We start from the raw sequence: 13,415 nt of genomic DNA, 5'->3' as shown, positions 1-13,415 counted from the left end.
TTCTGATGTCCTTTGCTTATATTGATGTGTGCATTTTATTTTGCACTTTGGAATATTTCATTGTCATAAAAGAAGTTTATTTTCTATGTAAAATTTAACATTTAAGAATAAATAGATATAATTAAAAGTTCAGATGATGTATAAATATAGTGCTTTCTTTCCTGCCTGTATTTTATTATTTTTCCTATTTTGTATCTGATCTGTACACCCTGTAGATGTATAATGAATCTTTCACTACTGAAATGCAATGACCTGTTTTCTGTGCTGCCCCTCGGGAATGGGGAGTTACTACTGCAGTTTCTTATTGTATCAGATTCTTTTTTTAAGTTTGTAATAAAAACAGATTGGCAAAAATAAGCATGGAAAATAAGCTGATTGAGTCGTCCTCATTGTTTCTGGGTACGCTGAGGAGCTGCGGAGCGTTGTGCTGAAACTAATGCAGACACCAGTCTTCAGCTTGGTCATAGATAAATCCACCTCTCGCTGCTTACATGCGTCATGCTCAATTAACGTTGAACATGTTGCAGATCAAAGATTATGAAAAGTAGATCCCTGTGTCTCTGTGAAAAGCCTCAGATTTGAAATGCCAGAGCAGGGTGTCTCCTTCTTCTTCCTCTTATTGCAGTAAATAAATTCAAGTGATGTTTGATCAATAATTCAAAGCAAAGATGAAATTCTCAAATGGTGATGAGCCAGATTGCTCACCACCTACCTCAGCTGGACCCATCCCAGCAGATATTACTTTATATTTCATCATCCAGTTCTGTCTGTCTGTCTGTCCTGTGCCAGTGTCTCAGTCGGGTGCAGCCAGCTGTAAGGTTGGTTCGTCCATGTGAGGCAAACGCACTGGACGCTGCTTTCTATAGTAACATGTAATGGTGTGGCATGAACATGCGTGACTGGGCTCCTCCTTGGCTCTCCTCTGTACACACACACACATATATATCCATCGCCCACTCACTGCATCCCATCCCTCCCTCCCTCCCTCCTCTCACATGTCTTAAACTGCACCCGTTCTCCATCTTTCCTCTGTCAGACATTAGCCACCCACCCATCTTCTCCCATTCTCCTTCACCCCATGCCCCCCCTCCTCAGCACCCTTTCTTCTCCCATCTTTTCATCCACCTGATCCTTTCCCCTCCCCTCCCCGCCCCCTCCCGTGCTTCCTCGCCTTTCTCTCTCTCCTCCCTACATATACACATACACATACACACACACATATGCGCGTGCACCTATCCTGCTGGTCTTTGAAGCTGCTGCCGCCGCTGCTGCTGCTGCTGTTACGCAACGCTGCTCCCCTGTGTGTTGATGTGATCATTACGCAACATCTCCTACTCCTCTGGAATACTGATGAGCAGCAGGACCGAGGCAACGAAGGGACAGTGAAAAAAACAACAGAGTCTGAAACCAAAAAAAAAAAAATCACATATTGTGTTTACACATGTGCTCGGCTTGAGTGGTGCTGTGCATGTGTGCAACACAGACATCTGCACTTGTCCACCAAAGTGTGCTTCTATTGTTGTCTACTGCTCCTTTGTCTCAGCACCAGTGTGTGTCTCTGCAGCTGGCCGGTGACTTAAGCAATGTCAAGCTCAGAGTCCACGTGTCATTTTATCCCAATTTATTTCATATACATGATACAAGATACAGTTAGGACATGGCACTGCTGTTGCATGTATCCTATACATGGTTAGGACGATACAAAAACACCAACAAAAACATGTTTATATAAAAAGAGAGAAAATAAAGTAAAAACACCACAAAACAAATAAATTTTAAAAATGTTTTCAATAAACACGTTTTTTTTTTCTTCCAGAGTAAAGTAGCTACTTTGAATAGCAAACAAGAACACAAGTGTCAGAGATGCAAACGCAGATCTGGAGTCGGTTTCAGACCAGATCCACTGGTTAGACCTTCAGATGTGCTCATCTGCGCCATCTACAGGCAAGGAAAACAACGGCGCGCTTTCACACTTGCGCCACCTGAAGGCAAAAGGTTACAACTGCAGCTTTTTTTTTTTTTTAAACTGTGTGAACTTTTCAATTTTTGCCAGATTTCATAAATTCACTCTAGACAGGCCTGCCAACACGCTGATGTTTTCTGACCAAGCTTAATGTCAGACATGACAGGTTAAAGTCATACAGCAATCATGTTGATTATTTTTAAGCAAACACGCAAAAATAATTGTTGCATACACAAAATAGGCAGGAAACAGCTGCTACAACAGTTACAGATGGCGCAAGTGTAAAAGCACAGTAGCTATTATTTTACAGCTACATTTGCAGATCAGAGTTATTTTCGTTCCCTATTGGTGGCGCAGCTTTAGCATGTGTGGAACTGGAGTATTTGCAGCCTGCTGAGCAACAATTACACGCCCAGTTTCAAGAGGCGCTTTGCATCAAAAAAGAGAGATTGCTACATACTGTACGCTGCGCTATAAAAGATCTTGATTTATTGCCTTTTAAAAGGCTCTCCTGGCCAGTACCTTTACTCAGCTTTACGCAGAACATTTTTAATTTAGTCAGAAAATAACTCGAATTTGCATTCAGCAACTGCACCGACATTTGAACAACACAATGCAGTTATGTCTGGTCTGAATGTCAATTCCAAATAAAACGTACTGCTGAGAAATGTCTGTCATATGACACCACCAAGAAACTGAAACACAGAAACTATCAAGAAAACACAAAAGCACCAACTGATCCAGTGTATCTAGATATAGATCAATCTTAAGTAAATAGAAAACAATCCACACAGTGATCGAAAGATGCCGTCTTCAGCTGATGTTCACCCCCCAGGTCAAGCACTTGCTGCACAAGGATGGGTGGCACTATTATGCAAGTTATAAACAACAAGACATCATAGATTAGATGTTCAGCTTTTCCTTCTGACAGAACTGTACAAGCAACCATAAGCCCACCCATCCAAAAACAGATGTGGTTTTCAGTGATGGTTAACAGACATAAGTACACTTGGTGTAAAATAGTGAAGGAGAAAAAGACAAGTTTTACAGGGTTTCATGCATTAGGATCCTGGATGACAGAGGATCTAAACTGGAAGCACAAATGACTTTGGGGCATTTTCTATTTAGTACATCATAGCAATTTTACATACAACATCATCACTGAAATTAATAAACAAGCATTACATAACAGAGTATTATTGCCACATTTATTTTCTTTCCAAGATTACGGCGATTATGAGCACAACCGACTGATCACAAAACCTGCTTCAGTCGAAGACACTTGAGATATAAAGTCCCATAACAGTCTGTATTATGTTTACTAATTTAGACACAGGCTCAGCCAGTTTGGCAAAAAAACAAAACAACTCGATTTATCAAATCAGATCCAAAGTTTTGCCAAATGGAACTAAGCTGCTTTTTTGTATGTGCTCTCTGCTTGAACCGATGCCACGCTGTAGCCCTGCTAAACTTTTCCCCATTCAAAACAGGAAGTGCTGGATGAGGTAAATAAGAGTGTGCCCTGTCCTTTCTGTTAGACACACACTGTACGTGTGTATGTGTAAAGAAAAGAAAACCATATAGTTATATAAATCTGTTTTTAAACATAAACATCCAAAAGCACAGTTTACCCATTGAAGTCCCTGCTTAGTCATTGGTTTTGTTTTTAAGTATTGTTTCTCAAAGGAAATAGAATTATCTGACATATCGTTGTACATCACAATCAACAGATGCATTATTACCATCAGAATAAATACAGCACTCTTTGACTATTTGGCAGATATAAGGAATAGTATTGGGTTAATAAAGACACAGTCAGGATCTCCGTTTTAGGAAATCAAGACCATGAGACAATCTTTTAATTACACGATGTAGAAGCAGTCAACTTTGGGCCTGGCTAAATTAAAAATATATAGTGTATATATATATTTATGTATGTATCTATCAATCAATCCAGCCATCACTACACCACCAGCAGGCAGGTAGTGACTCTAGCACCCTCTACTTGCAGTGTGCAGTAAAATAAACATCCCTCTGTATGAACATACCCCTCCACCGATGAGGGCCCTGGAGATCATCAACCTTAGGCCTTTGACAGCAGACAGTAACCTACTGAGAAAAAAGTTTATCTCTTTCTGTATTTGTAAAACCATCATCTTTTAAGAGAACCCCAAATCTGTCTTCTCTAATAAAATATTGTGTGAGGCTCTTGAAGCTGCTCTGAGGTTAGTAGAAAAGGAAACAAAGTCACCGTATAGCTTTTACCTGTAGGTCATGCATGTTTTTCCCTTAGAAGCCACAGTGTTTGTGGTAAATAAGGTAGACACCTGCCACCACTATACTCTCTACAAACTGTGTTGTAAGAAAAAAGGTGCAAAAAAAGGATTACACACTGATACACGCACATATTTATGTGGTGTAGGGAGATGACTATATATATGTATATACAATTTTTTTTTTAAACAGCGCTTTTGTGTGCGCAGGTGTGTGCATGTGCATTACAAGAAAGAATGAACTGCGACTGTGACTGGACCTCGCCACGACCAAGACTCTGCTCTTCCCGTCTGCCGACCCTGAGGTCTCCGATTCCTTTTTTTCCTCAGGCTGGAAGTAACGCTGTGAATCTGCCTCTTGCTCCTTCCTTCACGTATTCATCTGTCCCCTGATCGCACACCCTTCCTCAGCTGGAGTATTTTAAAGGAAGTACACACACAAACCTAAGTGCAACACAAGGGAAAGTGAGGGACGGCGAGTGTGCACCATTCTAAATACGCAACTGTACTCTAACTGATGTACTCATGCTTTGGTCCGCTAGGAAGAAGTGCTATGCAGTGATAAAAACCGATCTGTGTAGTATTTAAAAGCCTGTGATTCTTTTGTACCAGCCTGCTGTTTTTATGTTTCCTGACTTTCCTGAAACCGTCTTGAGACAGATCATATTTTGCATGTGTGTATGACCATGGGAGTATCCACAATGGTCCCCTTCCTCTGAGTGTAGGAGCCAGGCGCTCTCCACAGGCCTTCCTGTGACCACCACTCCCATCATGCCTCACTGCCTGCCAGTGTGTACCCCAAACTCCAGCATCTTGTTTAAAGCAACAAATGGAGCTTGGTACAGTGACTGGAGGTCAGCAAAGACAAAAGTGCAAATTTAGATTCCCTTGGTGTTTGTGTCTGTGTTGAATTTTTTTTGTGGGGAAGGGAGTTCTGCTCTTGTCACGTTGATACTTCGTGGGTTTTGTTCAGAGTTCTTTTACAGCGGGCCGTACTTGGCCTCGTATCTGGCCAGGACGTTCTTGCAGCGGCCGCAGTCCTTCCGCAGCTCAGCCACTTGCTGCCTCAGTGCAGCGTTTTCCCGCTCCAAGAAGGAGGCGCGCACTGTGATCTGGTTCTCCTTCAGCCGCCGCGCGTCACGAGAGCGCTTTGCTGCCACGTTGTTCTTCTTTCTCCTGGACCAGTATTTGTCATCCTGAAGGAGTGAGAGTGAAGTGAATGGGGAAGAGGGGAAGAGGAAAGGAGGTATAGTTGAACCATCTCTGATCTCTAAATCCACAACTCAACCCTCTGCTTGTCAAAGGGTTAGACATTATCATTTAAGTCGTCTAGTCTGTCTTATCATGTCTTTTGACATAATATTTTTTCAAATAACGCAAACATATTGAGATTACTTTTCACATAATTCTGTAATTTCTAAATCTTATATACATTTCAAGTACATTCATCCTACATTTAACTTTATCAGAGTAAATATAGCATGAAATTCTGCTGCTACTATGTAAATTATATTGCTTCATGATGATGGCTGAACTGGCCTACCTTCTGTTCGTCGGGAACAAACACTTTCCTGGCCTTCTTGATCATAGGCTGAGGCTTCAGCTCCTCGTCAGAGAACTTGTGTTTGCGTGGGTTGAACAGCTCTCCGCCCGGCACACTGGACAGGACCAGGTCTGTGGGATCCGGCTGGAAATTAATGTCCACCTCGATGGCATCTGGGTCGATGGGGGAGGGTGTGCTACGTTCCCCAGCGCCGCGACCTGTGGGTGTGGAGAGAAAACATAAGGTTTGATTCCAGAAAGGTCACTCCAATAAAACAAAACTAAATCACATCTATTGCTACAGTAAGCAGTAATACTGGATTGGTTTATTGATTTGGCAAGTACACATAGTAATTACCAAAAGTTTGCTGGTTATTACTGCACAGATAAAGCTATTTGATGCATTTTAAAAATGTCTTGTCATGTCTTCTAATTTATCAATGAATCAAAAATAAAAAACCTATGAACTTGAAGCAAGTGTATTTTTTCAGGATGATGAGAAAATTCAATACTGTAATTTCCTGTTGTGTAAAGCCTGACCTTAACCCAGTTCAGTTTTTTGCTGCAGATGTCTTGATTGAACTTTGCTGTAATTAAGGATTGTAATTGTATACTTTTTTGCTTTAACAAATTAAGACACTCAAAAATATATTTCTTGAGTCTAATGTTATTTTTTCAGGTAAAATGCAATGGCTGTATGCCTGTATGTACCCTGTATAAATAAACAAACTATTTCAAGCACTGGCCGGTGTTCTCTGACTTTTCTCAACAAAGTACTGATAAAAACTGTTTTTTAATCTCTAGTTTATATGGAAAACTTGGATACAAGGTTTTTACAGGCGACAAAGATCCGTAGTAGACATGTTGATGGTCATCATGTCCCTCCCATAAAAGCCAGAATATGGACTCAAAGGTCAGTGTTTTGTCTGTGTGTCTCCATATGCCAGGTTAATCTCTTAGACTTAGACCATCATCTCAACAGCAAGAGCAACTAAGTTAACTGTATCTGAAGCTGGAACAGCTGATTTTTTTTTTATTATTCATAATAATTATACATTTTGAAAAATGTATATGAGTGAAAGTATGATAAAATCATTAATAAAGAAAAACTATATATCTCCATGTATATAAAAACCTTCAGCTAACCTAAAGTTTAATCAATATTAACCTCTATAGATCCAAGTGACTCACTTGTTTTCTTCTCCTTCACTTTCTCTTCTGCTGGTGCCTCCTCAGACAAAGATTCCTCTTCTTGTCCTTCATCTTCTTCCTCGTCTTCTTCCTCGTCCTCCTCTAGTTTAGCTGGCTGTAAGGTAGTGACTGTCACTGCTTCCTCTGGCTCCGTGGAGACTGTCGAGGTGGCGGAGGCAGAGGGGGAAGATGCTGAGGCAGAGATGGGGGCTGTGTCTGCGGCAGCATCAGCAGCAAGAGGAGGAGGAGTAGCAGTAGTAGTAGTAGTGGTGGTGGTAGCAGCGGTAGCAGCAACCTTGGGGATGGATTTGCCTTTGCCGTCCACTGAGGTCAGAGTCTTCTGCAGCTCCTCCTCCTCCAGGCTCACTGGGATCCCGTTTTCCAGGAGGAACTCATCCAGGTCCATGTACTCCAAGTGGAAAGTCTCCCCATCGTAGGGAATGGTCTTCTCCCAAATGGCTGGGGTTAGGGAGGCTGAGACCCCCCCACTGCCGCCTCCACCTCCACCGCCTCCTGCTCCTCTGGAACCTCCACCGACACTGGCTGCTCCTGCCCCGCCTCCCTCAACATCCTCAGATGAGCACAGCTTCTCCTTCTCGATTTCTGCAAAAAAAGGAAAAAAAACAGAGGGGAGCGGGAGTTAATACACGGATGCTCCAAATCCCATTCCTGTGCACACATGGCTCCAGGAGAGCTTTCAGAGAGTCTGAGACAGATGGACACACACATGAGGAGAGATGGTTAATAGATGGACAGAGACTGGAGGAGGGCATCTGGGGGGGAAAGGTGGTAAACAAAGATGAGATAAAGCCAAACACCCTGTCAGAGAGTTTGGGAGTGGGGGGAGTAGATGCCTGGACGAAATAAAGGACAGAGAGTGCAGGCTACTACAGAAACTGCAGAGTCCTGCTTGCTGTGCACATGCACCCCAAAAACACAACACCACTACACAAACTACGCACCAGATCACAATGAACCATCGTGTTTAATTAAAAGCCGAGTGCTGTCTTTGTCTCTAAGTGTACTTCCCGTGTGGATGCGCTGCTTATAGAGCAGCAGAGAGGAGCGAGAACTTTTTGTTCTTTTTCGTTTCCTCGCAGGCTCCGTGCAACATATGGGATATCCGTCCTGATCTCACGTCATTACGGTCGGACTTTTATAGCACACATAGGATTAACAGTCACAGATGTGGACATAGTAGGACATTGAGCATAAAAGCGTATGAACCATTAACACAAACTCGTAGCAAATTCACGAGACGGAACCAGGAAAACGGAGCGCTCGTTTTTTTTGTTTTTTTAACAACTAAATCTTACCGTCGTCGCCTTCCTCCAGGATATTAGGAGGGGGGATGTCCATAATCTTCTTTAAAACAAAAGGGAAGGACTTCTGCGGAGCCACAACGACGTTTCCACTGGGCTGAGGCGCCACTGCCACCGCGGCTTTGCCAGGCATTGTTCCCTGCCAAGCTCCGAGCAGACCGAGCGATGTTCCTGACGGTGCCGACACAGAGCTCTCCTCCGCCGGGAAGCTGAAGCTGAACAGAGCGCGGACTCTTCGTCTGTTTCACCGCTGCTGCTGCTGCTGCTTTCACGTTACTGTTTATCAATATTCACACCTTTAGGTGCCAAACAACACTACACAAGCCCCTTGTTCTACGTGCCCACCGGGCGCCCTCGCTGGATATTCATGAGCCACTGGCCCCGCCCCCTCGGCAAATAGTAGCAGCTGATTGGCTGTCGGCTCTGTCCATATGAATATGCATTAGAGCGGCTCGTCTGTGTAGTAGTACTTCTGCGACAGCTCATTGGCCGTGGACAGTCCACACTGAAATCGACTAAACAGTCCATACGTGCGGAACATAAACCGCATTAAGAACATATAGAGTCTAGTGCAGTCATCACTTTAATCATTTTTGTGGAAAGTATGACTACATAGAAGCCGCTCGAAAACCACGCGAGAAACGTCCAAAAATCACTCTCACGCACATTATATTCATGGGAACAGACTTAACTACATGTCTGCAGTCGCACAATCTCGAGATACACAACAAAAAAAAGTGCCGCACTGTGTGTTCACTCAAAGACTCCGTAGCCCGCGACTCATCCTCTGCTGGAACATTACACTCGTGGACAAACACGTGCCCCCGCCCCCCTCCGTTTCACGTGAAAGTACAATCTGTCGAGGGGCGTTGCTTCACACACTCAGCACGTGCGAGCCAAGACAAGAAGAAGCGGGCACGCGCCCATCCTCGAACAGCTGGCACGAGACCCAAAGATGGCTTTATGTTAATAAACAGAGTTTCAAATAATAACAACAATAATAATATTTATATTGATTCACCACAGTCTGACTGCACTTCCTATTATGGATTATAATGCAAGGGCAGTTTATATTTCTCTTTTTAAAGTAAGTTTTTGTAGCAGCACATCTCTACGACCTTAATATGTCATTCCATACATCAAACTATTGTGTATTTTTAACCAAATACACTTAAACTGTATTTATTTTACATATAAAATGCTCGCAGCCAAACGAGAGGTATAATCTCACGTTTCCATGCACACGCTGAGACTGCACGCGACAGAAAGGGAGCGCGCGGGGGTCTCTCTCTCTCTCTCTCTCTCTCTTTCTCACCAGCAGGATGTTTGGGTTCAGGAACACGATGTTCAAACCGCACAACAGACAACACCCCGACTTCAACACTAATCTCTGTGTGTGTGTTTATATCTTCACCACAGTAACCTCACGGTAAACAAATTGTGTGTCTGCTCCAACTGTCCCCACAGAGAGACCAGTCACATCCCTGCAGCAGAGTGAATACAGAGAGTCCAGACAGATGCACCGTCTACACTACCTTCTTGTCTAAATTAATGGCGCAATAAGTAGCCTAGAGATAAGTGTCCAGGCCTTTATGGTGCACAGTTGTAAACTATTGTACAATTATAACACACAAGATAAAGGTTTTGTTTGTTTTTTAAGAAAAAACTATTTCACATAGTAAAAAGGAAACAAACATTGCATTTATACACATAAATCAATGTAGTTTTTGCACTTGCACATACATGCAAATTGCAATATTTGCACAGGTGCATTGCCACTTTTGAAAGATGAGTACCGTAAGTCAAAGTTCTGTACTTTTCCATTGCTTTATAGGAGCGTAGAAAATCAATGGCACATTAAAAACGTAGGTGTTTTTTTAGTTTGTCTGCTGGATCCTATATATGATAATATAAATATATATAAAAATGAATAACTGGATACAGCCTGAGACTGGATCAATGTCAAGTTGACAGGCATGACTGGGTCGGTCTGGCTGTGGAATCACAAACTTTTCTTAAATATATGTGGTATTCAGTACATAGTATAAGTAGTCTTTCCTGATTGCCTGCTAAATATCCTGCAGAGTTACTGAAAAAAAAAAAAACCCCAACCTTCCTTTGTGTATGCTGCAAAACATGCAAACATCCCTTGGCACTAAGTAAACATGTTTCAGTGCCCTCTACTGTCCATTCACGGTGAAACACTATACTCTTGTGAGGCAGCTCACGGCCTTGTGGTCGAACTTATATTTCAGGACAACTGAGAACAACCAGGTATTGTATGCACAGTGCACACAGCATTAAGATTCAGTACATCTAAACACAGCAGAGTTTGAACAGCACACCAAGCCAATATTACTGTGGTGTCCTGTCCACAGCAGCAGGGGTGTAGCTGTCATACAAACAGTGAAAAAAAATGCAGCTTGACAAACACCTCTGGGGCAACTAATGACACAAAGGCACAAAGCTTCTTTCTCCTCCTCTTTCCTCTTTGTTAGACACTGTGAGACATAATGACTGTAAGTTAAAACTGATGACATTGATTCACAACGAAAAAGGAGGGTTTGCTCATTTTTCTGCATAATAGTATGGTGTTGTCAAATACGCTGTGCTGAAGACAGTAAATAAACAAATCAATGTGAGAAAGACATATCAGCTTGTCCAGAAAGACGAGGTAGGTAATCATTATGGACCTAAGAGGAAAGGACAGACACCAAGGTGACCCACCGGTGTCATGTTGTATTATTAGCAGGCACAAACAAACAAGACAGTAAAACTGCCAGTGCAGAGGTGAATGCTCATATGTGTCTAAATCAATAAGAATAAACTCATGTAGCAAAGGCAAGTATAAACTGGAGGGCTGAATTCAGTTCACTGTGGATGGGGAATGTAACAGCCTACATGAGTGATAGCAACGCTTCATTATAATATCAAAGTGATGAAGCTCCCTCTCAATTCTTTCAGTCAATTAGTCATTTATGACATTTTCCTTTAATCGCTGCTTGATAGTATACACGCTGCTGTCTAATGTTAACGACGAGGTCGACAGCTACAGATAAGGATTAAAATTCTATACATAAGTCACATTTTTCATGTGTAATGAAGGCATGTGAGTCAGATCAGGAAACTAAGCTGTCACAGGCATGTTGTTATGCTTGAAATATGCAAATTGCACCTTGCTCTGCATCACATGATGGCACACAAAGAATAATAACCAGTTCTACAGAAACTGTCCCAAAACAAATTAGCAAATTAGCAGAGCATATAGTTTAGTTTTTCCAGAAAACCCTGTAGGTAACCCCACTAAAATCTAGCCTTAAAAAATGAAAACATGTATCAAAGTGGCAACAGGTGAGACTAAATGTAGAACCTGGTAACAGTCAAACATACATCGCCACGAGTAACCAATAAAACCATGTTTTTGTCAATACCTGACCATGGGATACCGAGTCATATGATATGACTGCAGGTACAGTAAGGTAAAAAAGAAAAGAAGACATGTTCTGTTTCCATAGCATGTGATCCCAATATATCTAGTTACACCGCCCTCCCCTCCCCTCCCCTCCCCTCCCTTGTCTCTACTGCCTCAAATAAAGGCCATAATGCCAAAAGAGAATCTAAAAAAGAAAGTAAGCAAGAAAGTGTACATGACTAAGTGAATGCAGAAAGAAAGTAATGATGTGATGAAACCCTGAGTGAAGACTGTTTCAGTGCTGTTGCATCAGTAGGAGGCAGCCGTCTTGTGACTGTACGGAGAAACAGCACAGACAGTCTGCTGACACAATGGAGCTCACTGCCTTTGATCAACTGTCCACATTTCCACAGCAACTGGACACGTTTCGATATGAGCCTGAACCTGGAGCTCAGGTGAGCTCAACACACGACCGCAGTCATCTCAGGTTACAACAATTACCAACTGTGAGAGAGGCACGAGGCAACATCTAACTCTATTCAAATGAGAGGTGGGAGTTGTCTTGTGAAAGTTGTCTAATAACTTTATTCCAGTGCTGAGAGAAGTGCTGAACCAAGTCCTGAGGTAATAACCACAATATAAAGGAAAACCTGTCCTGTTAACAGCTCATATTACAGCATGTTGCCAGATAATTGGGTGTACCTTGGTGAAACTACTCTGTTCACGCTAAACACATCAAACTACTGGTCCAAAATGATCCCAAAATCAGTTTGAATATTCCAATACATTTCATAATTTAGGAATTGCATAGGCTATGTTTTCAGTTTAAAATCTTTATCTTTAAATGTTAACAGTCACATGTAGCCTAATGCATTTGTAAAGTAGGCTATAACATTTTCCTCCTAATTACCCTGTAGTGGGGTAGAAATAAAGTGGCATCACATGGAGTACCTCAAAAATATACCTCATATGTCTAAAAACACTGCGTCGCCGTCGCTTCGACAGGCACCAGCCCTGTTTTCTGTTGTAACAAACATGTACACATGTCCTTACCGCTGTCATCAAAGGTGGGGAAGGTGAAGGGATAGTCAGCCAGCGACTTGAGAAGATCAGGAACGTCGCTCCTATCTTCACAGAAGCTTTGCTTGGTTGCTGACATGATGAACGACTGTTGATACTTGTCTTTAAATGTCGAAAAGTCGAGTCCAACTGAGTGAGAAACGCTCGAGCTGCGACTGTGAGTGTCTGTGTGCACGCGCGTTCAGTCACTTTTTAGCAACTTTGCAGCAACTCAACATCACGGGGACTCCCGCATGTGTCCAAACGGGCTGTATCACAAGGAGCCGCCGCGGCCACGCCCCCCGGTGCTCGGCTCGGTGCGACGGCAGCGCAGCACCCGCCTGTCAGTCACTCCGCCCAGCCAGTGAGAGAGCAGGGGGGCGGGCTCTGCTGGACGACAACAACAACAGAGTCGAGCCGAGCACATTTCTCTCCACGCACGGCAGCACGTGCAGGCCAGAGAGGACTCGAGGCGGGTCCGACCGACCGAGCCCCCACGCGCCACCTAACGACCTGATGCAGTAATGCCGTAAAAACACATGATGGCACAAGACATTACCACATTGTACAAGATGTACAGACATGAAGAAAAGTACCTATGCATTTTTAGCTGATTTTTTTTGTGGATGTTTTATTAATATGCTATGAAATTA

The 13,415-nt window shown here is 42.8% G+C and overlaps 1 protein-coding gene across 3 annotated transcripts in view; it reads right to left on the bottom strand.

Moving 5' to 3' along the window:
• Positions 1–1,620: 1,620 nt before the first annotated feature.
• Positions 1,621–13,415, bottom strand: part of tefb (TEF transcription factor, PAR bZIP family member b) — a 164,724-nt gene continuing 152,929 nt past the window's right edge. Inside the window, exons 2-5 of one of the 3 annotated variants that reach the window (XM_083977637.1) lie at positions 12,757–12,993; positions 6,970–7,572; positions 5,780–5,997; positions 1,621–5,432 (exon numbers count right to left, since the gene is read on the bottom strand). In XM_083977637.1, the coding sequence (XP_083833763.1) occupies positions 5,217–5,432; positions 5,780–5,997; positions 6,970–7,572; positions 12,757–12,862 (1,143 nt within the window). In that variant the 5' untranslated portion in view covers positions 12,863–12,993 and the 3' untranslated portion in view covers positions 1,621–5,216. Of the gene's footprint in view, positions 5,433–5,779; positions 5,998–6,969; positions 7,573–8,285; positions 8,627–12,756; positions 13,052–13,415 lie in introns of those variants that run through there. The other 2 variants (XM_083977636.1, XM_083977635.1) reach the window with 2 other exon arrangements.

This window comes from Trachurus trachurus (assembly GCF_905171665.1).
Source record: "Trachurus trachurus genome assembly, chromosome: 8".
Lineage (NCBI taxonomy): Eukaryota > Metazoa > Chordata > Actinopteri > Carangiformes > Carangidae > Trachurus > Trachurus trachurus.
The sequence above is the reverse complement of the archived record's forward strand: the minus strand, read 5'-3'. Positions and strand labels throughout refer to the sequence as shown.